At 47.0% G+C, this 27,942-nt stretch overlaps 1 protein-coding gene across 4 annotated transcripts; it reads right to left on the bottom strand.

Moving 5' to 3' along the window:
* Positions 1–429: 429 nt before the first annotated feature.
* Positions 430–27,942, bottom strand: LOC132239447 (signal-regulatory protein beta-1-like). Of its 4 annotated transcripts, XM_059705761.1 has the most exons (7): positions 27,598–27,938; positions 18,015–18,365; positions 14,416–14,736; positions 13,490–13,810; positions 6,515–6,623; positions 3,122–3,165; positions 1,319–1,379 (listed from the first exon to the last, which is right to left on the bottom strand). In XM_059705761.1, the coding sequence occupies exons 1-5, from the start codon at positions 27,665–27,667 to the stop codon at positions 6,517–6,519; spliced, it is 1,170 nt and encodes a 389-aa protein (XP_059561744.1). In that variant the 5' UTR covers positions 27,668–27,938; the 3' UTR covers positions 1,319–1,379; positions 3,122–3,165; positions 6,515–6,516. The 4 variants fall into 4 exon arrangements, with proteins under 4 accessions (XP_059561743.1, XP_059561746.1, XP_059561744.1 ...); XM_059705760.1 differs by lacking the exon at positions 6,515–6,623 and having other exon boundaries at positions 430–1,379; positions 27,598–27,942; XM_059705763.1 differs by lacking the exons at positions 3,122–3,165; positions 6,515–6,623 and having other exon boundaries at positions 1,182–1,379; positions 27,598–27,936.

Raw genomic sequence — 27,942 nt, 5'->3', positions numbered from 1 at the left:
ACTGGAGAGAAATTCTACCTTTGTGAAAAATGATGAAAAACCTTTTCCCCAAATCGTATTTCAGAAAATCCCACAGAATTTGTACTTGAAAGTGACTTTAATCAAAATTAAATGTAAAATATCACAGAATTCATAGTAGAAAGTATTAAGTCAATAACAGTTTTCAAATATGACATTAAATCAGAATACTTATTTTAGTGAATCCATTAAGGAAAGCTACATGACTTTCTAGTATGAATCAAAATACCAAGGGGATGAATTTTAGGACAGATCCACTACATCCTTTTTTATTACAATAAAGTTATTTGTGACTTTTTGAAAGAAAAGTATTACTGTGTTTTATATATAAATTCATTTTATCATCCTTTGAATGCTTATAATGTGTATTTTGAGCAGTGGCAATACAGTCTGTTTGCGATGCTCCCCCCCCCCCCGTGCTTTGTTTAGAGTATGTGTGCACTTAATATGTTCTTTTATAAAGTTACACACTCGAATACTACTCCATATTCTTTAGATTGTTTTAGGACATATTCTTTTATGTAGCAAAGACTTTGAACTTCTCTACTGTAAGTATTAAGAAAATTTAGATTATATACATATTTGCATAATAAATGAAATTTATTTCACAGGCATTTTAACATTTTTTTTTATTACTGAGGCAAAAGTTCATTGTATTTTGGGTCGCACTACTGAGCTATGATGTGACTGCCTTAACATAGTGCTCAGGTTCCTGAGAGATGTATGAATGTTGTGAATATCTAGGATTTACATTTTTGTGATAATTGCCGGGGCATTTGTATTCTTTATCTGTGCAAACCTGGGCCTGACAGTTGGGAAACAGCCATGATTATTAGAGGTGTTCACTAGTCACCAACTGGGATTATTGAAAACGGCTGAACAAATGTGAAAGACAGAATAGAGGGTGAAAAAGACACAAAGATATACCAGGAAAATGATGCTTTGGGTAGTTCTGGTGTGAGGAGGCATCTGAGGGAAACATTAGCCTGATGAGTGTGTTGGACCCACTGATTGTGCCTGTACAACATGAAAACCAAGAAGCTTCAGGCCCAGAGTATGGGCCCTAAAAATAAAATATCAGTAAAAGTCATGTTCTTAGTCACTTGCCTTCTCCTTTCTTTTTACTTCTATTTACATTTTTATTAGTTTAATAAAGTACTGTCTTTTCCTTCCTTAAACTAGTTTATATTACAAAGAAGTATAATTGGCTTCACATGTTTAATTAACTTAACCAAATGAATTTTAAAAGATAGTTGGATTTCATTTGTCTGCTTTTTGGACCTGCCTGTGCCTTTAATATCAGTCTGATATGGCTTGGTCTTGTGACCCTGGAGGTCTGTGAAGAGGCTTGCTGTTATGTCCTGAAAGATAAAAAAATAAATAAATAAATTAGGGTCTGATTTTAGTATCAGGGCCAGGTTTCAATTACATTAGGGTTTGTTCCAGCTTCCCCTCATGCTAGCAAGCATGTCCCCAACTTTGAAGCAAATGTTGATTTTTCTGTCTTTAAAGAGATTCTTGGATTCAGATGCCAGCCTACAAGTGGGGAACTTTTACTGAGAAAAGTCTGAGAACATGTTCAGGCAGCCAGGCCCCTTGAAAAGCTTTCAATGTAATTACTTCACCGTGATGGAAAACACAGAGCGTGAAAGTTCCTCAATGAGCAAAGGAAGAAAGGGTCTGTATCATACACAGTCTTGTTCCAGACCCTGTGTACGCTCATAAACTGCTCTATCTAAAGCCCCACAATTCTTTGGGGTAGCATGATTCCCATTTTACAGAGGAGGAAATTGGCTCAGAGAGTGTTAGTGAGTTGCCCAAGGTCCATAGCTGGTATATGTTTTCTGTTATCTGAACCCATGTCTCTCTGTCTACAAGATCTCAGAGGGGAACTTCTCTGCTCTGACTTCTCTACAGAACTTTGAACACATCCCTACTCAGTGTCTGATGGATTACAAGATTGTGTGGTCTTCAATGGGTCCTGTAGTCCAGAGATTCCTACACTTAAGGCATTGTAGGTCAACAACTTTTTTTAAAAATATATATTTTATTGATTTTTTACAGAGAGGAAGGGAGAGGGATAGAGAGTTAGAAACATCGATGAGAGAGAGAGACATCGATCAGGTGCCTCCTGCCCATTCCCTACTGGGGATGTTCCTGCAGCCAAGGTACATGTCCTTGACCGGAATCAAACCTGGGACCCTTGAGTCTGCAGGCTGACGCTCTATCCACTGAGCCAAACTGGTTAGGGCTCAACAACTTTTTAAAAAATAATTGTATACTTTATTTTTTCAAGGAAAAATAATTTCAAATAAACTTCCAGATACTGTAAATGTCATTTTACCCAAGAAAGGATATTTTAATTCCAGAAAATACAAAGAAAAGAATTCATTCTTTCATTCATTTAAGATATATTAATTGGCTCTCTATGTTGAAAAAGCACTTAAAATCTCTAGAAATAATCCTAAAAGGGAAAACCATGTATTTAAGAAAATTCTACATAATAAAAGGGTAATATGCAAATTGACCCTAATGGTGGAACAACTAGTGGCTATGATGTGCACTGACCACCAGGGAGCAGATGCTCAATGCAGGAGCTGCCCCCTGGTGGTCAGTGCGCTTCCACAGGGGGAGTGCCACTCAGCCAGAAGCTGGCTCTGGGCTGGCCAGCGCAGTGGTGGTGGCAGCAGTGGTGGCGGGAGCCTCTCCCGCCTCCATGGCAGTGCTAAGGATGTCTGAGGTGGCCTAAGCCATTAGTTGGACATCCCCCGAGGGCTCCTGGGCTGTCAGAGGGATGTATGATTGCCAGCTTAGGCCCATTCCCCCAGGGAGTGGGCCTAAGCCAGCAGGTGGACATCCCCCGAGGAGTCCCAGACTGCGAGAGGGCACAGGCTGGGCTGAAGAACCCCTCCCTGGGCTTCTAGTATAAATAAAAAAACTAGGGAAGAAAAATATGAATCTGTGGTGTGTGAATCGAGATCCTCTTGCCTCAGCCCCTTCCAACTCAACAAGATCAACTGCACCTCAGACTCATACAGCCAGAACACAGGGCTGCCTCTTGCCCCAACTCCCAGTGGAAATAATTGAGGAATTCTCAACTTACTTGAAATTGCTGATCCTCAGCTTCATAATATCCTTTAACAGCAACTAAAAAGGTTTTTGAAAAGACATATCCATTATCGAGTCAATGCCAAAATCAACATGGCTATCTCACTGCATTAACTTGCACAACTTAGTCATAGTATTGCTTTCTCTTCCTCTGGCTCTTAGGTCGATGGTTATCACTAAAGGTCTGATTGCACTTAATGTCACAGTGCATTCTATACCCTCAATTCCCAGAAGCCCATTTCCTCCTCCTTATCACATTCAAGTCATGTGTATGGGGTAACAGAGCAGCTGTAATTTGGGATTCTCTGTGTCTTTTTTTATTTATTATTGATTTCAGAGAGGAAGGGAGAGGGGGAGAGAGAGAAACATCAATGCTGAGAATAATTGGATCAGCTGCCTCTTGCACCCCCCTACTGGGGATCGAGCCTACAACCTAGGCATGTGCCATTGACCGGAATTGAACCCGGGACCCTTCAGTCCGCAGGCCGACGCTCTATCCACTGAGCCAAACTAGCTAGGGCCAGCTTGTGTTTCTGAGAGGAGCATGTATGAAGACCCAGCTATGGTGGCATCAAGAACTGTGAGGACCTACGTATTTCTTCCCACCTATCTTCAACCGTTTTATGTGGAGTCTCTCTGGGGGTCAGCTCTGTGGGAATCGAAAAAATTCAGAGCAGGAAACCAAGATGGCGGCATAGGTAAACACCGGAGTTAGCTGCCTCGAACAACCACTTCACAAATACAACTAAAAGACGGAATGGACATCGCCCAGAACCACAGGAAGACTGGCTGAGGGGAAATTCTTCAACTAAAAGGAAAGAGAACAGCATACGAGACTCAGAGGAGGCGCAGTGTGGAAAATTCAAAGGTGCGGAGTACGTGCGGAGCGGGCTGGTAGCTGAGGGCGCGGTTGTCGTTTTCAATCAGGAGGGAGTCTCAGATTCTGAGCTCCAGTTCTGGGCGAGTCTCTAGGGATCCAGACTCAAACGGGAGAAGTGGGACTGTCTGGCATCGGTCGGAACGCGAGGGCAGCTTTCTCTTCGAGGTTTGCAGAGGTTGCTGGGACTCTGAGAGGCAGAGACTCTGGGGACGGGACTGAGAGCAGCCATAACTGCTCCCTCCACCCACTCTGTTGATCCCGTGCGACCCGCCCTGCCCAAGCCCTGTGCAGAGCCATTTGCCAGATAGCCTCAGGCAAAGGCTAGATTAGCACCTCCCTAGAGGACAGAAGTTTTCCCACTGCAGACACAGCTGATTCTCACAGCCACTTGGCCTGGAGGTCAAATCCCCCTAGTATTAACTACAACAATCAAGGCTTAACTACAAGACTGCGCACAAAGACCACTAGGGGGTGCACCAAGAAAGCATAAAAAATGCAGAGACAAAGAAACAGGACAAAACTGTCAATGGAGGATATTGAGTTCAGAACCACACTTTTAAGGTCTCTCAAGAACTGTCTAGAAGCCGCCGATAAATGTAGTGAGATCCTCAAGAAATCTAATGAGACCCTAGATGTTGTGATAAAGAACCAACTAGAAATTAAGCATACACTGACTGAAATAAAGAATATTATACAGACACCCAACAGCAGACCAGAGGAGCGCAAGAATCAAGGCAAAGATTTGAAATGCGAAGAAGCAAAAAACACCCAACCAGAAAAGCAAAATGAAAAAAGAATCCGAAAATACGAAGATAGTATAAGGAGCCTCTGGGACAGCTTCAAGCGTACCAACATCAGAATTATAGGGGTGCCAGAAGATGAGAGAGACCAAGATATTGAAAACCTATTTGAAGAAATAATGACAGAAAACTTCCCTTACCTGGTGAAAGAAATAGACTTACAAGCCCAGGAAGCGCATAGAACCCCAAACAAAAGGAATCCAAAGAGGACCACACCAAGACACATCATAATTAAAATGCAAAGAGCAAAAGACAAAGAGAGAATCTTAAAAGCAGCAAGAGAAAGAAACTCAGTTACCTACAAGGGAGTACCCATATGACTGTCAGCTGATTTCTCAACAGAAACTTTGCAGGCCAGGAGGGAGTGGCAAGAAATATTCAAAGTGATGAATACCAAGAACCTACAACCAAGATTACTTTATCCAGCAAAGCTATCATTCAGAATTGAAGGTCAGATAAAGAGCTTCACAGATAAGGAAAAGCTAAAGGAGTTCATCACCACCAAACCAGGATTATATGAAATGCTGAAAGGTATCCTTTAAGAAGAGGAAGAAGAAGAAAAAGGTAAAGATACAAATTATGAACAACAAATATGCATCTATCAACAAGTGAATCTAAGAATCAAGTGAATAAATAATCTGATGAACAGAATGAACTGGTGATTATAATAGAATCAGGGACATAGAAAGGGAATGGACTGACTATTCTTGGTGGGGAATGGGGTGTGGGAGATGCGGGAAGAGACTGGACAAAAATTGTGATTGTGCACCTATGGATGAGGACAGTGGGGGGGGGGGGGGGGTTAGGGCAGAGGGTGGAGTGGGAACTGGGTGGAGGGGAGCTATGGGGGGAAAAAGAGGAACAAATGTAATCTGAACAATAAAAATTTACTAAAAAAAAAAAAGAACAACAACAAAAAAAAAGAACTGTGAGAAGGAACAGCAGGAGGAGCCTGTGGGGAGCAGATCTAGTTTGGGGAGAGGCATTTGAAGCAGAGTCTGTGAAAGTTTCTAGTCAACTTTTTTCTTAGGCCGAGTCTCTCATAGAAGGAAGGAGACTGCAGAGATTGAGGGTGGCATGTAGCAGGAGAAGAAGGAATGAGCTGTGGGAAGCGTGTTCATGTTTAACTATCTGCTCATCATTCAGGAAATGTTTACTGTATGTCTCCAATGTCCTGGACTGTCCTCCTCTTGACATTCCTGTCATGAGAGAACATGTAGCACCTGGCAGAGGACTCTGCCTCCTTAGCCTTTCTCCCCAGGTCCTGATCCTCCTTCCTCATCCCTTCCACTCTGTCACACAGGATCAGAGCAGCAGATTCAGGAGTTCTCAATAATACACTAAACTGTGGATTCTCTTTGCCACAAGGAGCATCAGCAACCAAATAATCTGGTGATTGTCTCCAAGGGAACTACCCAGTTAGCTGCCCCTCAATCAGTTCCCTCTGCCCAGTTCCTCCACAGAAACCCTAAAGCATTGTGGATATCCTTTGAAATCCTTTTTACAGCCCACCTCTTACAGGACCCCACATAATTCCTAGGAGGTAGGAATCTCTTAGAGGGATCCTTAAAACTCCTGAGGTTATTGATGGAGGTGTGTCACCTTCTTCTAACTCTTCTTGGACCCTGACCTTGTGGGATGGCCTCTCTTGTTAACCCTGCCCCTTTTGGGACAGACATTAGCCTTCCTTCCCTGCCCAGCAACTTACTGTCAGGCTCTCCACTTCCTGTGGACATAGATGGCAGACACACCAATCACCAGCAGCATCTTGAGGCCTAGGAGGACAGCTACGAGGAACTGAGTAGATAGTACTGGGCCTGCAAATCCAGGGACAGGAGGAACCATTAGAGCAGTGGTTCTCAACCTCCCTAATGCCGTGACCCTTTAATACAGTTCCTCATGTTGAGAGCCCCAACCATAAAATTATTTTCATTGCTACTTCATAACTGTAATTTTGCTAGTGTTATGAATCATAATGTAAATATATGATATGCAGGATGTATTCAGGTGACCCCTGTGAAAGGGTCGTTCGACCCCTAAAGGGGTTGTGACCCATAGGTTGAGAACTGCTGCATTAGAGGAAACCATTCCCAGGGTCCTCCACTTTATCTGATGCTCCTTGTGCCCATCAATACTCTGAAATAGCTTTTGAATGCTGATCTGGTCTCAGGCTCAAGGCAGAAATCAGAGTAATGGGGTTCATCCTCAATCAAAGTCTACTTAGCTTGCCAGGGCTGTCTTCCTTGAGGGAAGGGATGGATGGAATGTGTATTGAAGAACAGGTAAGTGCGGCACCTGATGAACTGACTTGGTCTTCACACACAATGGTGCAGGTAGTATTATCCTCATTCTGATGAGAAAGCTGAGGCTCAGGGAATTTATGGAGAGTCACAGATTAGTGGGATTCAAACCTAGAAAAAATACATCACTGTTGTTCCATAGGATGACCCTAAGACTTTGTCTTTTGAATGAGGCCAAGTCCAACCTCTCAGTGTTACAGGAACAGATGTCAACAGAGCATCTGAGTGGAGTGAGGACAGAGTTCAGTGAGAGTTGCGGTGCTGCTCTGCTTGGCACCATGGACAGGGCTAGGTCACCCCATGTTCTCAGGAATTGAGGGAGAGCTCATGACAACTGCTTTCTGGAAAACACCCTGTGATTCAAGGAAAGGGGTCACATGCTTGGGAGGAGCTCAAAAAACATTCAGCCCACCTTGACCCCAGGGTCAATGTCAGCTGAATCTTTCAATTGGACACAGAAAGTTGAACCTGGGAAAGCACACTTTTGTATTCTTTGCATATTTACAATAAGCAGTTTTTGTTTAAATAAAAAATTAAATGATTTACTATAATTAAAATAATCCTTAAGGTAGGAATGAAGATCTCACCATTTTTCATCATGTGATGGAGAATGGCAATTCTCAGCTGAGAGGCTTACTGGGACTTCCCCTCAGTTGAAGAGAGCTTAATTGCAAAGTTTGCATCCCTTCCCAGAGGGCACCCTGTGTCAAAGGACTGGCTGGACTGGGAGTATAAACACACAGCCTCGCCTGGCTGGTGTGGCTCAGTGGTTGAGGGTCAACCTATGAACCAGGAGGTCATGGTTCGATTCCCATTTAGGATACATCCTGAGGAGGAGAACCAAGATGGCGGCATAGGTTAACGCCGGAGTTTGCTGCCTTGAACAACTACTTCAAAAGTGAAACTAAAAGACGGAACGGACATCACCCAGAACCACAGGAACGCTGGCTGAGTGGAAGTCCTACAACTAGGAGGAAAGAGAAACACATACGGACACTCAGAGGAGGCGCAGTGCTGAAGTCAAATTCTGAGGTGCGGAGTGCGCGGAGCGGGCTGGAGGCGGAGGGCGCGGTTGGCATTTTCAATCGGGAGGGAGTCGCAGACTCTGAGCTCCAGATACGGGCGAGTCTTTAGGGACCCAGACTCAAACGGGAGAAGCGGGACTGTCTGGCTTCGGTCAGAGCGAGTGCAGCTTTCTCTCCGAGCTTTGCAGCGGGTGCTGGGACTCAGAGAGGCAGAGCCCCTGGGGACAGGACTGAGAGCCGCCATAACTACTCTCTCTGGCCCACCCTGTTGATCCTGTGCGACCCGCCCCGCCCAAGCCCTGCACAGAGGCATTTGCCGGATAGCCTCAGGCAAAGGCTAGATTAGCACCTCCCTAGAGGACAGAAGTTCTCTCACTGCAGACACAGCTGATTCTCACAGCCACTTGGCCTGGAGGTCAAACCCTCCCTGGTATTAGCTACAACAATCAAGGTTTAACTACAAGACCGCGCACAAAGACCACTGGGGGGTGCACCAAGGAAGCATAACAAAATGCGGAGACAAAGAAACAGGACAAAATTGTCAATGGAAGATATAGAGTTCAGAACCACACTTTTAAGGTCTCTCAAGAACTGTTTAGAAGCCGCCAATAAACTTAATGAGATCTACAAGAAAACTAATGAGACCCTCGATGTTATGTTGGGGAACCAACTAGAAATTAAGCATACACGGACTGAAATAAATATTATACAGACTCCCGACAGCAGACCAGAGGAGCGCAAGAGTCAAGTCAATGATTTGAAATGCGAGGAAGCAAAAAACACCCAACCCGAGGGGCGGAATGAAAAAAGAATCCAAAAATGCGAGGATAGTGTAAGGAGCCTCTGGGACAGCTTCAAGCGTACCAACATCAGAATTATAGGGGTGCCAGAAGATGAGAGAGAGCAAGATATTGAAAACCTATTTGAAGAAATAATGACAGAAAACTTCCCCCACCTGGTGAAAGAAATGGACTTACAGGTCCAAGAAGCGCGGAGAACCCCAAACAAAAGGAATCCAAAGAGGACCACACCAAGACACATCATAATTAAAATGCCAAGAGCAAAAGATAAAGAGAGAATCTTAAAAACAGCAAGAGAAAGAAACTCAGTTACCTACAAGGGAATACCCATACGACTGTCAGCTGAGTTCTCAATAGAAACTTTGCAGGCCAGAAGGGAGTGGCAAGAAATATTCAAAGTGATGAATACCAAGAACCTACAACCAAGATTACTTTATCCAGCAAAGCTATCATTCAGAATTGAAGGTCAGATAAAGAGCTTCACAGATAAGGAAAAGCTAAAGGAGTTCATCACCACCAAACCAGGATTATATGAAATGCTGAAAGGTATCCTTTAAGAAGAGGAAGAAGAAGAAAAAGGTAAAGATACAAATTATGAACAACAAATATGCATCTATCAACAAGTGAATCTAAGAATCAAGTGAATAAATAATCTGATGAACAGAATGAACTGTTGATTATAATAGAATCAGGGACATAGAAAGGGAATGGACTGACTATTCTTGGTGGGGAAAGGGGTGTGGGAGATGCGGGAAGAGACTGGACAAAAATTGTGCACCTATGGATGAGGACAGTGGGTGGGGACTGAGGGCGGAGGGTGGGGCAGGAACTGGGAGGAGGGGAGTTATGGGGGGGAAAAAGAGGAACAAATGTAATAAACTGAACAATAAAGATTTAATTAAAAATAAATAAATAAATAAAAGTCAAAAGAAAAAAGAAAGAAAAAGGGATACATCCTGAGTTGCGGGCTTGATCCCCAGTGTGGGGCATACAGGAGGTAGCCAATCAATGATTGTCTCTCATCATTGATGTTTCTATCTCTCCCTCTCCCTCTCTGAAATCAATAAGAATATATATATATGTATATATATATACATATATATATATATATGTATATATATATACATATATATATATATACACACACACACATATATACATATATATATAAAATAAAATAAAGACATAGCCTTCTTCCCTCCATTTACACAGTTCTCAGAAACTGTTATCTGTCCAGTTTCTGTAGAGTGGCCCAGTCTGGTGCCTGCCTTGTAGTTAGTTCAGCAGCTCCCTCTGCCAGTCCTGCTCCTTTACTGCCTCAGGCATGTGGGTCCTGACAGCTGCCCACAATAAGCTTCCCATATTCTTATAGCCATTTAGAGTCTGCTTCCCAGGGAAACGGACCTATGGAGTTTGACTGGGAGTCTTCTGGAGAGCAAACTAAAATGCAATTTAGAAATTAGATCACTCGGTGAAAGTGGGGGAGAAACCAAGATGGCGGCATAGGTTAACGCTGGAGATTGCTGCCTCGAACAACCAATCAAAAATACAAGTAAAAGACGGAACGGACATCATCCAGAACCACAGGAAGGCTGGCTGAGTGGAAATTCTACAGCTAGGAGGAAAGAGAATATCATACCCAGACTCAGAGGAGGCGCAGTGCCGAAGTAAAATACAAAGGTGTGGGGTGCGCGGAGTGGGCTGGTGGCGGAGGGCACGGTTGTTGTCTTCAATCGGGAGGGAGTTTCAGACTCTGAGCTCCAGATCCGGGCGAGTCTCTAGGGACCCAGACTCAAACGGGAGAAGCGGGACTGTCTGGCTTCAGTCGGAACTCGAAGGCAGCTTTCTCTCCGAGGTTTGCAGAGGTTGCTGGGACTCTGTGAGGCAGAGCCCCTAGGGACAGAACTGAGAGCAGCCATAACTGCTCGCTCCACCCTCCCTGCAGATCCCCGGGGACCCGCCCTGCCCAAGCCCTGCGCAGAGGCATTTGCCGGATAGCCTCAGGCAAAGTCTAGATTAGCACTGCCCTAGAGCTCCAGCATCGAAGCTCTCCCACTGCAGACACAGCTGACTCTCATAGCCAGTTAGCCTGGAGGTCAAATCACCACTGGTATTGCCGACAACAATCAAGGCTTAACTACAACAAGACTGTGCACAAAGACCACTAGGGGGTGCACCAAGAAAAGATAAAAAAAATGCGGAGACAAAGAAACAGGACGCAAATGTCAGAAATGGAAGATATAGAGCTCAAAACCACACTTTTAAGGTCTCTCAAGAACTGTCTAGAAGCTGCCGATAAACTTAGTAAGGCCCTTGAAAAGACTGGTGAGACCGCCGATAAATGTAGTGAGATCCTCAAGAAATCTAATGAGACCCTAGATGTTGTGATAAAGAACCAACTAGAAATTAAGCATACACTGACTGAAATAAAGAATATTATACAGACACCCAACAGCAGACCAGAGGAGCGCAAGAATCAAGTCAAAGATTCGAAATGCGAAGAAGCAAAAAACACCCAACCGGAAAAGCAAAATGAAAAAAGAATCTGAAAATACGAAGATAGTGTAAGGAGTCTCTGGGACAGCTTCAAGCGTACCAACATCAGAATTATAGGGGTGCCAGAAGATGAGAGAGAGCAAGATATTGAAAACCTATTTGAAGAAATAATGACAGAAAACTTCCCCCACCTGGTGAAAGAAATAGACTTACAGGTCCAGGAAGCGCATAGAACCCCAAACATAAGAATCCAAAGAGGACCACACCAAGACACATCATAATTAAAATGCCAAGAGCAAAAGATAAAGAGAGAATCTTAAAAGCAGCAAGAGAAAGAAACTCAGTTACCTACAAGGGAATACCCATACGACTGTCAGCTGATTTCTCAACAGAAACTTTGCAGGCCAGAAGGGAGTGGCAAGAAATATTCAAAGTGATGAATACCAAGAACCTACAACCAAGATTACTTTATCCAGCAAAGCTATCATTCAGAATTGAAGGTCAGATAAAGAGCTTCACAGATAAGGAAAAGCTAAAGGAGTTCATCACCACCAAACCAGGATTATATGAAATGCTGAAAGGTATCCTTTAAGAAGAGGAAGAAGAAGAAAAAGGTAAAGATACAAATTATGAACAACAAACATGCATCTATCAACAAGTGAATCTAAGAATCAAGTGAATAAATAATCTGGTGATCATAATAGAATCAGGGACATAGAAAGGGAATGGACTGACTATTCTTGGGGGGGAAAGGGGTGTGGGAGATGCGGGAAGAGACTGGACAAAAATCGTGCACCTATGGATGAGGACAGTGGGTGGGGAGTGAGGGCGGAGGGTGGGGCAGGAACTGGGAGGAGGGGAGTTATGGGGGGGGAAAGAGGAACAAATGTAATAATCTGAACAATAAAGATTTAATTAAAAAAACAAACAAACAAACAAACAAAAGAAATTAGATCACTCATCAGCTGGCTGGTCTAAAGGTCCCAGCACTGGCTGGAGTTCGAGTAGAAGTCGGCCCTGCTGGCTCTATTGGAGCAATTGTTTAAATTTTCACTGTTGGTGTACTGGGATGCTTTAACCAAAGGAGGGGATACCTGGGCACAGGCATTTGAAAATGAGTTGGGAAATGGTAATTATAAGGGCTATGGTATTGGGTGGTTCCTGCTGGGGCATCAGTCCTTTGGAGAAAGACAATGAAAAGCTAAGACTAATTACAAGCTAACGGTTAAGTGTGAGCCACAAGAGATTTTGCTAGCATTGCAGATTTTTTCCCTTCTGGAGTCAGATGGTTAAAAAAGCTGTGATTTGGACCAAGGACATAATTCTAAGAGTAGCAGAGCTACAGAGGAGGTTGAGTTCTCCACTTCAATGGGCTGCTCAGCAAGGGTAGCGCCCTGATGAAGAAAGAAGGGAACCTGGGAGAGGGACCTTTGGGCCAAAGAACTCAACAATCTTCAGTCCCCTTCTGGCTGCCAAGACAATGGTAGCAGCACAGCTACTTGTCTCCAAATATGGCCTCTCCAAACCAAAGAAAAAAATACAAAATGCAAAGTAAACCCCATACAGAACTGGCTCTCAGTATTACTTGAAGAGAAAATGTGAAAACGTCAATATAACTGTGAGTCACTTCAAAATTCTATTTTCTATCATTAGATTTCTAAATTATCCTATATAATAAAAGGCTAATATGCATATTGTCCCCTTGGGCGGGAGTTTGACCCAACCCGGAGTTCAACCAGGGGGCGGGGCCAGCTGGCCAACAGCACTCCATCCCCCCTCCAGCCAGCCCCACCCCAGATCGGCCGCCCCCCGCCCCCCATCAGGGGTGGGGCTGGCCATCAAACCTCTGGCATCCCCCAATGGCCCTGATTGGGGCTGGCCAGCTGGACCTCAACCATGCAAAAATTAGTGCATCTGGCCTCTAGTACTATAATAAGCATGAATTAGTACTTATAACATTAAAATTAAAGATAAAATTTATTTATTTATTTATTTTTAAATTAAAGATAAAATTTAAATAGAGCTGGATCAGTTGGAGTGCAGGCCTGTCCCTGGATTTTACCTTTGTCCTTGTCCTTCTGGTGAGCAGAGGCCATCAGGGTGAGGTTTGTGGTGAGCGCCGGCTGCCCATCGTGCTCCACCTGGCAGGTGAGCATCGCATCCTCCCTGTGGGCAGACAGATCCACGAGGATCCAGCTCCTCCAGCTGAAGGCCCCATCCTTGTTCTCTACGAGGGTTGAAGCCGTTTCTGTTCGGGATGTGTTTCTGTTCTCCAGCCAGGTCAGCTGTAGGCGCCGGGGGTAGAAGTTCTTCACCAGGCAGGCGATGGCATTCACTTGGGTCTCTGACACAGTGTGTTGGGTAACCTCCAAGGTGGGCGGAACTGAAATAGCAAAGGGCAGAAGCTCTGACCTCATGGAATAGACAGATCACAGAAGGGGCTCCAGAACTTAGCTCCCCCACTACACAGAGGGCGGGCTCAGACACTGAGGGTTCTTTCATTAAATGAAAGCACTGAGCGCCTCCACCTCCCCACCTGGACCCCCACCCCTTGTCTCTGGGGAGGGGTAGAGACGTTGTCGGGCTTTTTGTCCTGTTTTTGTGGTTTTCATCTTACTGGTAGCTGCTATTAGGGTCATATGATTGAAATCAATCACTACAGCCCCAGGCACGCAGTTAGAACATACTAACTTCAGCAAAATAAATGAAATTACCTAGCACATAAAAGCTTGCTTATCGTAGGCGCTCAATAAGTGGAGTTGCTATTGGTTAAGCAGATAAAACGATCAAGCACATGGCTTGGCCTGTTGTAGATTTTTCACCTGCCAGCTGCCATTAGACAGGGGTGAGTGATGGGCAAATCCATGTGTGTGATGATGGGAAAGATTGTCAGGAATTAAATTCCCGGCCCGGAGCAAATTAGGGGGAAGAGCAGGCTTTGAGGACAGGGGCCAGGTGTGGCTTGGGCTGGGTGCGAGTGGCATCTACCTCGGATGGCCTCAGACACGTTGGCAGTCCCACGAAGAGGAGGGTCCCCCTGTAGGGTGTCGTGGGCCACCTGGCAGATGACCTGGGAGCGGACATCCCCCGGGGCCAGCAGCACCCTGGCTGTGCTGGAGACGTTGTAGGAAGGGCTGTCTCCCTCTGGGTGCACGGTGGTCTGGGAGGCTGGGAGCTCGTTCCCATCCTTGAACCATTTCAGGGTGATGTCTCTGGGGGAGAAGCCGTGGGACTGGCAGGTGAAGCTCACTGTCTGCCCAGGCGGCGACCTGCCCGTGGGGCCCGACACCACAGGGCGAGAGGGTTTGGCTGTAAAAAGAACATAATGAACAATGAACATGATTGTGATTCTCACCCCTAACCATAAGCATGTGGCACTGTCAAATCTTCTTGTATACTGTTTTTGTCATATACTATTTTTCTCCTTCTATTAATGCTGGGAGAGCATGTCATTGTCCTCATCTTACATAGGACGACACTCTTGTCCCCAGAGGTGAACTCTAAGTGAGGGGCAGGGTCAATGAGCAGTTCCAGGCCTGCGTTCAAAGTTCAACTTTTTTCCCTCCAGATGATTTCCCACAGTCTGGGCCCAGGGACAGAGTTCCTGGTCAGTCTCATTTTTGTGCACTGGCTGTTCATAGCTGGTCTCCAGTCCTTACAGACCCATGAATGGAGTGATGATTATCATCCTCATCAAGTGGGGAAACAGGACTTGGGGGAGACAGAGACTTGCCCAGAGCACACAGCCGTGGGATGACAATACGGTGGCTCAGTGAGGGTCTGTCCTCTCTATAGGCTCACCTGAAACATTCTATAAAGGCAGATTGGATTATATCATCAGTATTTGATTAATCAGTGATCTTATTAGTATTATGTTATTCTGCACAATTTCTGCTGGTGAGGAGCTGAGGTCCAGCCAAGTTAAGTGGGTCATGACACCGACATAACACCCTGATTTGGGGGTGCAACTCTGTGCTGGGTGATTCGGACAGAGCACCTCAAATCCTTTCCACTCTCCTAAAGGAGTCCATGGTCATCACCATTTTAGAGACGAGAAAACTAAAACTGAGAGAAAGGAAGGGACTGTCCCCTCGGCCACTCCTGTCCCCAGAGGTATTTCCTGTGGCCTCCCAGGTATTCAGGTCCATCAGCAGAGCCAGTGCCCATCTTCAGGAGCCTGACCCTGACCGCCACCTGCTCCAGGGAGGAGTGCCTTCCAGTGCCCAGGCCGGGAGCCCTGCAGCGATAAATGGGAGAACAGGCTCCTGACAGTGAGTCTAGAATATGAGCTCCTGCTCACTGGGGCCGCAGGGCCCTCTAGGAAATGCCCCTCCTCACCCTCAGTCTGCAGAGACAGGGATGCTGCCCATGGCAGTGCTGGGGCTCAGCGACCCCTCTCTGCTCTGTCCAGGCCACTGAGCCAGGCGGCTCCCGCGGCTGCTCAGTGAGGAAAACACCACAAAGAAGGGAAGGGAATGCCTCCTGGACGCCTCCATAGGAGAGCCGTGTCCCGCAGGAATAGTGTCAGGCCCCATCAGGGGACATTGGAGGGTCTGTCTCCTCTCAGTTGGAAAGCTGCACCTGCCTCCCCCACCGGACCTTTCTAAAATTCTTTTTTTCTGAAGAACATAAAAATGCACGATTCTAAGAAAAGGGTTGGAGCTTTCTCTGCACTTTGACAAGCACAGTGTAGGATTGCGACGAGCAGGCGTTGTGAGTTAATGTTGTTTGGGGTTCAGATCTTAGTTCCCCTTCCTGCTCAGTTCAGGTCCCCTCTCTGGGCATCAGTGCCCGCAACTAACAAAGGGGAAACTGTGGCCCCTCCCTTGCAGCACTGGCTGTAGGAGTAAATGTCACCGTGAAGACATGACCCCTGACCTCTCCCACTGCTGCTTGTCCAGCCACAGCATCACCTGGGCAAGTAGCTCAGGGAAGGGGCAGGAGCTCTCTACCAGGAGGCAGCAGATCTCAGTGGGGATGGAGCCACTGACACCTGTGATGGCAGAGGCAAGGGACACAATGTTGGGAACTGTTTTAATATCTGGAAATTCGGGATAAAGCCACTTTCCCTGCCTATTTCCAGGAGTTGTGAGGAGACCCCATTGCCACCATGTCTAGGAGGGGAACTTGGCAAGACCCATGAAAATTAAAATGCACACACCCTGTGACCTAGCAATGCTGCTTCCAGTGAGCGCCTCCCTCTGGAGTAGGGTGACCCATGGACAAGGGTATCCCGTGTCACTGTGTGAATGGCCCAAAGCTGGGAACCGCTCACACCCACCAACAGAAGACAGTGAGTGAATGATGCTGTCTCCACAGGCCGGAGGGAGGCAGCTGCTGAAGGAGGGGCAGCTCTAGGTGCTGATGTGGGTGCTCCGTTTGGGGCGATGTGGCTGGAGGTAGGGGAGGTTCCCCATCACGTGGGCCTCAAAGTCTGAGTGTGAGGGGCATGTGAAGCTTTGGGAACCAGTGAAAATAAGAGGTGCTGGCTCCCTGTTCAATGGTGTGCTGGAATGAGCTTTATTCAGTGCCTGCATTCACCAGGGTTTTGATGAAAGAGCATCTGTGTTTGAAGCAGGAAAATGTTGCTAAAATCAGATGGGGTTCTGGAACAATCTCCTCAGTCTCTGGCCATGTGATTGTGGACAAAGCCCCCGTCACCTTTTGACCTCAGCCATCCCTCTGTACTTGGGGAGTCAGGCTGGATGGTCTAAAGGTCCCTGCGTGCTCACATTCCAGGATTCAGGATCCTGGGCCTCTGGTAAAACACCCTCAAGGAGAACGGTGTTGCCTCAATGGGACGACCCCTAAGTCACCAACATGGGGAGCTACTTCCATGGGTGAGGGACATTCCGAGACGATCCTACTCTGCTTGGAGGCTGCGTTACAGTGACTGGGATTCTGGAATAAAGGGGGGTTCCAGACAGACCCACAGTGATCACCCACTTCTGGGCATCTCCTCCCAGCGGGGCGGTCAGAGTGAACAGTGAGTCTGGGCCTCTCAGGATTTCCTTCTCCTGTGACGTTCCTGAGGTTGAGATAAAGCAGCACCTTCTCTACTCCCTGCCCTCAGTGAGTTTCTCCCACTGGAGGGAAGGGAACGGAGCTTCGAGGGGAATAGCTGTTGCCTGCTTTGTTCTGCAGCTGCCTCATCACCCAGCGCAGAGCCTGGCTCAGAGCAGGTGCCCAGTGGGTGTCACTAAGGAGGAGCCTTGGCCATATTGAGGGGAGCACTCCCTGGAGGTGGGGGAGGTCTGGCCTTGTGATGGGCAAGTCACTCAACTGTCAGTTCTCTCATTCCTGCAACCAAGGGGCTGACTGGATTGAAAAGCCAGGACTGGGGAGCCAGTCAAGTGGGGGTTCCAGACTTTTCCCACCACTGACCAGCCGTGGTGGCTGAGCAAAGAACATGACATCTCCAGGCCTCAGCTTCCCTGATCTGCAGACGGGGTGAAATCAGACCATGAATCAGAGCAGGACTGTAAGCACCCACCTCCGCACCTGACTCCTAGTTGTTGCTCAAAGATGGAAGTTGTTCTTACTGACTTGTTGTCACACATGAGGGACAAAGATCCCCCTGTACTCACCACTCACGCTGAGCTGAGTGCCTGCTCCAGACTTGAGCTCCGTGTCATCACCTCCTCTCCGGAACTTCACACAGTAGTAGGTCCCTGTGTCTGCTGGGGTGAGGTTACTGATGCGGATGGAAAAGTCTAAGTTTTCTCTCCTCGTGATGTCTGCAACCCATGTTACTCGGGGGGAGGGGCCTCCTTTGAGACTGTAGATTAACTCCCGGCCTGGCCCTGTCCCTCTGAACCATAGGATGGGCCCCACGGGGGTCAGGGATGTCACAGTGCAGCTCAGAGTGGCCGTCTGTCCAGCTCTGATGGACACTGACTTCTGAGGCTGAATCACCTGCAGCTCCGCACCTGCCCCTCCTGGAGGGAAGCACAGAGCAGTTATTTTTTCACCATATATGAGTCTGTGCACTCGGTCGGTCAGTATTTATCAACAACAGCTTTCATCGACTGAGTGCACACGCTGAGCAGTTTTTGAGCCCAGCACTTTGCATGTGTCATACATGTAACCTCACAACCAACCTGTAATGTGAGCCTATTGCAAATGAGGACACTGTGGCCCAGAGAGGCTCGGTGATGTGGTAAAGAGTGGGTTTGAGCCCTGATCCCTCTCTGGAAGTGTCATGGTTCCCCAAGTTTCCTGGTTGTCCACTTTCTGGCCTCAGGAGGAGTCACATTTCTGCAGCTCACCATTGGGTGGGAGCCTGGCACAGCTTCAGATCACTAATTTGTGAGCAGAGATAGTGGCTGTGGTTTGTGGGATATGCACTTAACTGCAAGAAGCTGTATGGATCAACTTTGCCTTTCACGGAGACACACATGTCATGATGGGGTCAACTTCATCAGCCTGGGTACATGACAGGGATGTGCAGAGCCCCCAGAGCACAATGAACATGTCATTCAAATAAGAAGTAAAAGTGTTTCTTCCCTTATGCATAACTACATTCTATTAGTTTATTAATGATGCTTTACAAATTACAAAAATGTATGTGTCTTAAAACAACAGAAATTGATTATGTTATAGTTCTGGAAGTCAGAAGTTCCATATTAATGTAATTGGGCCAATTTGTGGGTTTTAACTGAGCTGCATGTCATCTGGAAGCCCTGTCCTGTGTTTTTCCAGAGTGTAGAGTTGCCCACATTCCTTTTCTCATGGTTCTCGTCTTCTTGTCATTCCGAGTTCTTGCTTCTGTTGTCACTTGTCCTTCTCTAACTTAGACTTTCTGCCACCTTTTACATAAGGACTCCCGTGGTTATACTGGGCCCACCTGGAATATCCTGTATAATAAAAGGCTACTATGCAAATAGACCAAATGGCAGAACAAATGAACAACCGAACAACCGGTTGCTATGACGTGTGATGACCACCAGGGGGTGCGTGTAGAACATGGCAGGTGTCAGCAGAAGGCAGCAGAGTGCGGAACATGGCGGGCATTGGCCTCGGCGGGATGGTGGAGTAGGTGAGCGGGGCCGCCAGATCAAGGCAGGATGCCGATCGCTGTCATTGGGGTGAGCCTCTGGTGGTTACTGAATATTCTTTGCTCCTGTGTGCTGCAGTTCTGCACTCACACCTGCTGCTGGCGCTGGCCCCGCTTGCACCCTCTGCTGGTGCCTGGATTGCTCGGCACCGTCAGCAGATGCAAGTGGTGGATGCCGGTTCCTATTGCTTCTGAGGGCTTTTCCACCTCCCCCTGATCCTGAGGGGTGATCGGGGCAGCAGCCACTGCACACATCTGCTGCTGGTGCTGGCCCAAATAGCTCCTCCAAATCGCTCTGTGCGTCAGTGGGTGCGAGTGGGGCCGGCGCTGTCAGCGTGTGGGAATGGCGGCGGTGGGAGTGGGGCTGCAGAGAGACAGGGGACTGGTGGCCACTGTGGGAGGGGCTGGGCAGGAGCGCAGAGAATGGGCTGAGACCTGCCCCTGTGCCCACTGCAGCCTTGCAGCCCACAGTTCCTTTCAAGATGCATGAATTCATTCACTGGGCCCTTAGTCTCTAGGATAATCTTTCAAGATCAAGAGTCTTAAGGTCATCACTTCTCCTAGATCTCTTTTGTCATATAAAGTAATATATTCACAGGGTCTGGGTATTACCCATAGACCTTTTGGGGGAGCCATTGTTCTGTGTGACACACCCATGTTTCTTGACTGTTAGAGAAGTCATTGCCATGACAGAAGCCTATGTCTGTGGCCTTGTCGCAAGGGTGAAGGACAGCACAGGTTACTGCATGTGGAAGAAGGACTATTCTAGCCGTGCACTGGGAAACGAGGTTGCAAAGGAAACTAGAAATCAGTAACAAGAAGGAGAAATGAAATGATCACAAATACAAAGAAATCAAACAACACTTTCAGAATCAATAGTTCAAAGCAGAAATCACAAGGAAAGTAGAGAAAATACTAAAGCAAATGAAAATGTAATCACAACATAACAAAGTGTATGAGATGCAGTGAAAGTGCTGGAGGGAAATTTAGAGTGTTAAGAGCATATATTTAAAAAGAGAAGAGTTCATGAATTAACTCTTAACTATTCACATTAATTTAATGGTAGAAAAAGTAGGGGCCAATTAACCCAAATCTGGCAGAGGGAAAGAAAGAGAAAAGATTAGTTCACAGATATATCAAATGGAACTAGAAAAACAACTGAAAATGGACAAAACCCAGAGTGGTTCTTCAAAAGATTAAAAAAAAAAAAGACAAATGTTTAACTGGATGGACAAGAAATACAGAGAGAAGATCAAATAACTAAAATCAGGAATAAACATAGGACATTATTGATTATTTCACAGAAATAAAATGGATTATAAAAGTGTACTATGAACTATTGTACATCAATATATTGGATACCCCAAATAAAACGGACAATTTCTAGAAGCACATGACTTATTAAGAAGAAATTACAAATAAATAAATAATATGAATAGACCTGTAACTGGCAAGGAGATTGAATTAACAATAAAAAATCAACCAATAAGGAAAAGCCCAGACTGTTTGGTTTCGCTGGTGAATTCCACTAAACATTTAAGAACTAACATTAATCCTCCTCAAACCCCACAAAAAAATTAAAATGGGAGAAAGGCTTCTTAACTTATTCAGAGTCATTCTGAGACTCACTATAAGTAACCCTTATCTGGGTGTATCAAAGCTAGATGAAGGCTCTATAAGAAAACTACAGACCAATATCTTCCATAAATATCGATCCCATAATCTTCAACTAAACATTAAGCCAAACCAAATTCAACAGCAAAATAACTGAATGATATATTATGACCAACTGAGATTTATTCAAGAAATGTAAGGATGGTTCAGCATATGAAAGTCAAACAGTGTAATATATCACATTAACAGAATGAAGAGAAAAAAAACCACATGAGCTTCTCATTTGATGCAGAAAAAGCATTTGACAAAAGTCAACATTTTTCATGATAAATACAACCAACAAATTAAAATATATGGAAACGTCCACAAAATCTTTTCTTTTTCACATGAAAAATTCTTCACGATGCATAAATATTTTGTTACACAGGGTACAAAAACACTTTCACTTTTTCGTTGGTTTCCAAGTTTAGAAAAAATGAGGAGCAAGGGCAGGGAGGGGGGCGTTGGGGCGACGAAGCAAATTGGGCAGAGAAGGGATGCTCTGAACAGTTGTTGGCCCGTCTAACGAGGAAGCGGAGGACCCTGGTTTGAAATGCAAAAGGAAACACTCTCTTTGTTGGGTGGTCATTGGAGGTCAGTCTGGAAGTGTGCGGGGCGGTGGAACTGGCTGCAGGGTGCAGGGCTCAGGCCTCAGGGAAACAGGGCAGGTGTAGGGGAGGGGTGTGGAGAGAAGGACCAGGAATGATAAACCATTAAAGACCAGGAACTGTTGCCATGGTGACACAATGTGAGAACAAGCTGTACACTCACATATACACACGTTTAAGTGTCTTAATTCATGCCAGGAAAGATGTAAAATCAAGTGCTTTGTTTCTCTGAGGGGAAGCTACAAAAGCAAGTCTGGACCGGGGATCAGGCCTTGCTGGGTCCCAGGGAGGCCTCGGAGGGGGTCTGGCTGACCAAGCGAGAAGGGCCCTGATTCCTCCTGTGAGGCTGTGGGTCAGACAGGGCTGAGGAAGAGAAGAGAAAGGAAACAGGAAGCAGGCCACTGAGTGAGGCTGAGAATCCACAGTCTTAGGAGGACGCAGCATCTCTGCACAGGCCGCCTGGAGGCAGTGCAGCTGGGGCAGCTTCCTCCCCAGTGTGGGGGCAGGAGCTTCCAGCTGTGGGAACAAGACTGAAGCAGTAACATAACTGACGGAATTGCCATCCTTGCTGGGTGGAATCAGAGGAAGGGTCCCAGCGACCCTGAGCGTGTGGGGAGGCTGGGTAGGTGAGTGCAGCAGGGGAGATAGCCCTCAGGGGACATGGGGACAGAGCGTCCCCATCAGGTCCTATGGGCCCCCTCCAATGAAGTGTGCTCTTTGGGAGAGGTGAGCGCGGCTGGGACTTGGCGTAGCCATGAGCTTGTTCTTGGCCAATCCGTGTTGGCGTTGGCAAACTCTAGCCTGAGGGTCTGCGGGTTCTCAGGATCAAAGGGAATACCTTTCCATGCACCCTTGCTGCTTCTGCTCCTGCCTGGCTATCAGGGATCACAAAACCAACAGGGTCTCGACGATCAAGGACCCTTCATACCCCTTCAATGCCTAACGAGTAGGTAGAGTTCTCTTTGATGTCCACAGGGAGACAGAATTGTATCTAGACCTCCTCCTCCAGGGAGCCTCCGGAGCCTGGTTCTGAGCCCGTGCAGGTGGTGGTAAGGTGCTCATTGTCTGGCTTCAGGCTGCTCACGGTGCTGTGTGTGGGGTGGGGTGGCAGTGAGGAGAGGAAGGGAATGTGGGGGGGGTGTGTGGGGTGCTGGCCCAGTGAGGAGGTGGCAAGGGGCCTGGTGAGGAGTGTGCTCTGCTGATGCCAGGCAGGTGGTGGGGGGGTGAGTGAGGGCCCATGAGAGGGGCAGCTGCCTTGTGGGGCTCAAATTTGGCAGGTATGAGAAGCAGGGAGGGGGAGTGGTGAGGGAGGCAGTGGGAACCCGAGCCCATCCAAAGTGGCCTCTGCCTCTGCCTTTTCCCTGCGGCCGCCCTTCCACAAGATCTTACATGAAAAACCCACAGCTAATATCACACGTAATGTTGAGCGTGTGAAAGCTCCCCCCCTAATATCAGAAACAAGGCACAGATACGCACTTTTGCCACAAATGTTGAACACAATACTGGATGTTTCAGAAAAAGCAATTAGACAAGGAAAGTAATAAAAGGCATTGGAAATGTAAAGGAAGCAGTAAATGTATCTGTGTTTCCACATGACATGAGTGTATATGTAGCAACTCTAAAGGTTCCACATACCCCCAAACTCTATTAGAGCTCACAAAGGATTTCAGCCTATCTGTGGCATACAAAACCAACACACGGAACTCAAGTGCATGTCTATACACTAGTGATGAACAATCCAAAAAAGAAGTTCCGTTTTCAATGGCAACAGGAGGTATAATATATGCAGGGGTAAATTTAACTATGGAGGCAAAAGGCTTGTACATTGAAAAGTACTAAACATTACTGGTAGAAAGTAAAGACAAAAATAAATGGGAAAACATTTTTTGCTCATGGATTGAAAGACTTAATATTGTTGAGATGTCAGTACTACCTACAGCAATCTACAGATTCAAGGCAATTCCCATCAACATCTGCCCTTCCACATGCACCCACATCTGATCATAACCCTCTATCTCTACTTGCTGCTGTCCCGTTGCAAGGCACTTGTTTGTATGAATGCCATGACCTCTTATGTGCTCTAGTTGCTTCCTTCTGTAGCCTGTTGTAGACTATTTTCACCAAATGCTGGAATAATTTGAAACTCATGCCAGGTCATGTCCTTTCTTTCTTCAAAACCCGATAATGGCAACATTTCCCTCAAAGTAATAGCCTTAATCTTTGAACACAGCAAGAAGCTTCCAGTCTCAGGGCCTTTGCAGTGCCGTTTCCCATGAGGAGGTTCTGTATGATAAGCACATGGCTCACTCCCAACTTCTTTTAAGGTTTGTTCAAACTTCCCCTTCTCAGTGATGCCCACCCAGACGACACTTTTAAAAATACATCTCAACTCACAGACTCCCTGAAAGCTCCTATTCAACAATACTTTAACTTTCCCCTTAACACTTACCACTTTCTAATATTCTACGTTATTTTCATATTTACTATGGCCATTGTTTACTGTCATTTCCCTGCTAGGATAGAAGCTCCATGGGGGCAGCTTCTTTGTCTCTTTTATTCCTATAACGGTTCCTGCACATGGTAGGTATCCAGTAAGTATATTGCTGACGTATGAACTGCTCAGTGCAACACCTCCCTGGGACCCTGAAGTCTGTTTTAAGTGGGTAATTCTGTGGAAATTATCTCAGACCTGAGTTTCCCATGCAGATGACTTGGGGGAGAAAAAGCAAATTGAGTATATGCAGAAAGCAGAAGAGCCCAGGAGAAGAAAACCACAAACTACTTCCCCCTCCCAGCCTCCCCCACACCCAGTGACAGAAGCAGCAGGAATCTCATGGGTTGGATGTGGGGCCACAGGCATTTGAGGAGAGTCATGGTTAAATCCATGGGTCAGATGCCACAGGCATGTGAGAAGAGTGAGTGTTCAGAAAATTAGAAAGTTATAACTCAGCAGATTTTCCGAGGCCTTGAGTTTTCAACTGATATCAGAGAATACAGATAGGGATATAGGTATATTTATACGTATGGAGCACCCAGCTGCACTCTCTGTATCTGTCATTCTGTTGTTTCCTCCTCATCCTGATCCAGCATGGAAGAGGCACTCCAAGACAGTAATGAACAGAATTCTACGTATTTTCCCAGCCCATCCCGCCACACTTCCCCTTTGGCAACTCAGCTCTCCTCTATACATGATTTTGCTTCTCTTTTGTCTTTTGAGATTTCACAATGCAAATCATATGGTATTTGTCTTTCTCTTTCTGACTCATTTCACTTAGGGTAATAGCATCTATGTCCATCTGTGTTGTTGCAAGTTGCAAGATTTTATTTTTTATATCACTAAACTCATAGCCTGGTGCATGAAATTCGTGCATGGGGGGTGTCCCGCAGCCTGGCCTGCACCCTCTCCAATCTGGGATCCCTTGGGGGATGTCCCACTGCGGGTTTAGGCCAGACATCCCTCTCACAATCCGGGACCACTGGCTCCTAACCGCTTGTCTGCCAGCCTGATTGCCCCTAACTGCTACCCTGCTGGCTTGATCGCCCCTAATAATCTCTTCCTTGGCCCTGCACCCAGGACCCAGGATTCCCTCCTCCAGCCGGCTGCAGGCACCCAGGACCAGGGCTTCCCTTCCTCTGGCCAGCCACAGGCACCTGGGACGCAGGCCAGCTTCGCTTGGGCCAGATGCAGCCACAGGGGACGGTGGGCTGGTGGCTTCGCCCTGGCTACAGCCGCAGGTGCCCAGGCCTGCGGGGCAGGTGGCTTCTCTGGCTGGCTACAGCCCAGGACCACAGGTGGGTGGCTTCTCCTTCTCCCAGGCTGCAGCCAGCCGCAGGCACTGGCGCCCAGGACCTCGGGGCGGGCGGCTTCTCCGTCTCCCCCAGGACCACGGGGCGGGCGGCTTCTCCGTCTCCCCCAGGACCACGGGGCGGGCGGCTTCTCCGTCTCCCCCAGGACCACAGGGCGGGCGGCTTCTCCGTCTCCCCCAGGACCACGGGGCGGGCGGCTTCTCCGTCTCCCCCAGGACCATGGGGCGGGTGGCTTCTCCGTCTCCCCCAGGACCACGGGGCGGGTGGCTTCTCCGTCTCCTGGGCCACAGCCAGCCTCAGGCGCTGGTGACCTGACCTCAGGCAGGCGGCTTCTCCGTCTCTCCCAGGACCACGGGGTGGGTGGCTTCTCTGGGTGGCTGCGGCCCGGGACTGTGGGGCGGGCGGCTTCTCCATCTCCTGGGCTGCAGCCACCCGCAGGCGTTGGCGCCGGGGACTGCTGGAGGGCAGCTTCACCCTGCTGGCTTTGTCAGGAAGGATGTCCAGATGGTCTCTGGAACACCCCCGTTCTAATTAGCATGTCACTCTGTTATTAGTATAGATGATACTTCATTATACATCTGCACCACATCTTTTTATTCCATTCACTTATTGATGGAAAGTTTTACTCATTTTACCAAGACAGAAGCTTGCTTATCTTAAGAGTTTGGTGGAGGGTATGGGGTGAGTTTGGAGAAGTGGAAAGGAGGGAGGGTGTCTGAAGAAAGAGAGAACTAAACATCTGTACATGTGCATTTCATGTGAACTGAAAAGGATTGAAGAGAACAAAAGGGAAAGGCTTTTCTAAAATTTCGCGTGTGTGTGTGTTTGTGTGTGTGTGTATGCAGTCCCTCACAACAACTACACGCACATACCCCACACACATAGATACATGCATCACAAGTATATATATAAGTGTGGCCTCGCATGACAGGACACAGATTGTATTGAGGATTGATGAAATTAGACACATATTAAAAGCTCAGTAAGATATTTGGCACATTAGAAACATGCAACATATAATTATCAAACGTTTGCGAGTACAAATAGTGGAATTTGAACTCAGTGTCTCTGAGTGTCTCAATAGTAGATGACTATTTTTCAGCTTACTTCTCTGGGTTTTTTGATTTTTCTGCTAACAGGCTTTGCTGCCAAGCCAAGCAGCATACTATGGTTAGAAGAAGGAACTCTGGGCCCTCTCTGGTTTGGGTCAGTGGATAGAGTGTCCGCCTGCAGACTGAAGGGTCCTGGGTTTGATTTTGGTCAAGGGCACATGCCCAGGTTGTGGGCTTGATCCCCAGTAGGGGGCGTACAGGAGGCAGAAGATCAATGATTATCATTATTGATGTTTCTATCTCTCTCTCCCTTTCCCTTTCTTTCTGAAATCAATAAAAATATATTAAAAAAATACAAAAGAAAGAGCTCTGGAAGCGGGTGGCCCAGACTTGAACCTTGGCTGCTCTACTGAATTAGATGATGATACAGGCAAGTTACTCTCTCTGTGATGGATCCCCATCTGCACGTCCAGGATAATACAGTTCTCACAGAGGGACGTTTGAGTGTGACACGAGTCAATACACACAAAGTTGTCCCTATTGCAGTTTGAAGCATCATCTTTTTTAAAAAAATATATACATTTGTATTGATTTCAGAGAGACAGGGAGAGATGGAAACATCAATGATGAGAGAGAATCATTGATCAGCTGCCTTCTGCACACCCCACAATGGGGATTGAGGCCGCAACCCGGCATGTGCCCTGACTGGGAATTGAACTATGACCTCCTGGTTCATAGATCGATGCTCAACCACTGAGAAATGCTGGCCAGGCAAGCATCATCTGTTTTGTTGCCTCAGGTAACCAGCTGCAGGCGATGGACCCCCAGAGAAACCACTCAGATCCCTGACTTCATGGGCTCAGATAAAGCCCTGTCCTTGGCCTTGTGTGCTGCCCTGGGTGACACACCCATGTTTCCCTGGAGGCCCTGAAATTTCAGGGGCAAAAGAAGTCCAGGGGCAGGGAGAGAATGTTCTACCCCAAGGAGTGCTCACCTGGGAGGCCCAGCAGTAGAGTCAGCAGCAGGCAAGGAGGAGGGCGGGGCCAGGAGGCAGGGATGGGCATCCTGGAGGCCTGAGGGGCCTGCTGTGTCCAAGTGTGTGCCCGGAGGACCCGGACTCTCTGCTCTGTGAGAGGAGTGAGGCCCCAGCTGTGTGATAGAAGAGGAAGCGCCTAGGAAGGGGTGACAAGGCTGTGACACAGTAGCCAGTTTCTGTTTTCTAAACAGTTCCTGCTTCTAGATTGTGAAATAATCACAGTCAGGAAAGCAACCTCAGGGTGAGCAGTTACTCATCTTAGTTTTCAGAGGGACTTGGACAGGCCTCCAGGGAGTAGTGCTC

This window comes from Myotis daubentonii, chromosome 8, assembly GCF_963259705.1.
Source record: "Myotis daubentonii chromosome 8, mMyoDau2.1, whole genome shotgun sequence".
Lineage (NCBI taxonomy): Eukaryota > Metazoa > Chordata > Mammalia > Chiroptera > Vespertilionidae > Myotis > Myotis daubentonii.
The sequence above is the reverse complement of the archived record's forward strand: the minus strand, read 5'-3'. Positions and strand labels throughout refer to the sequence as shown.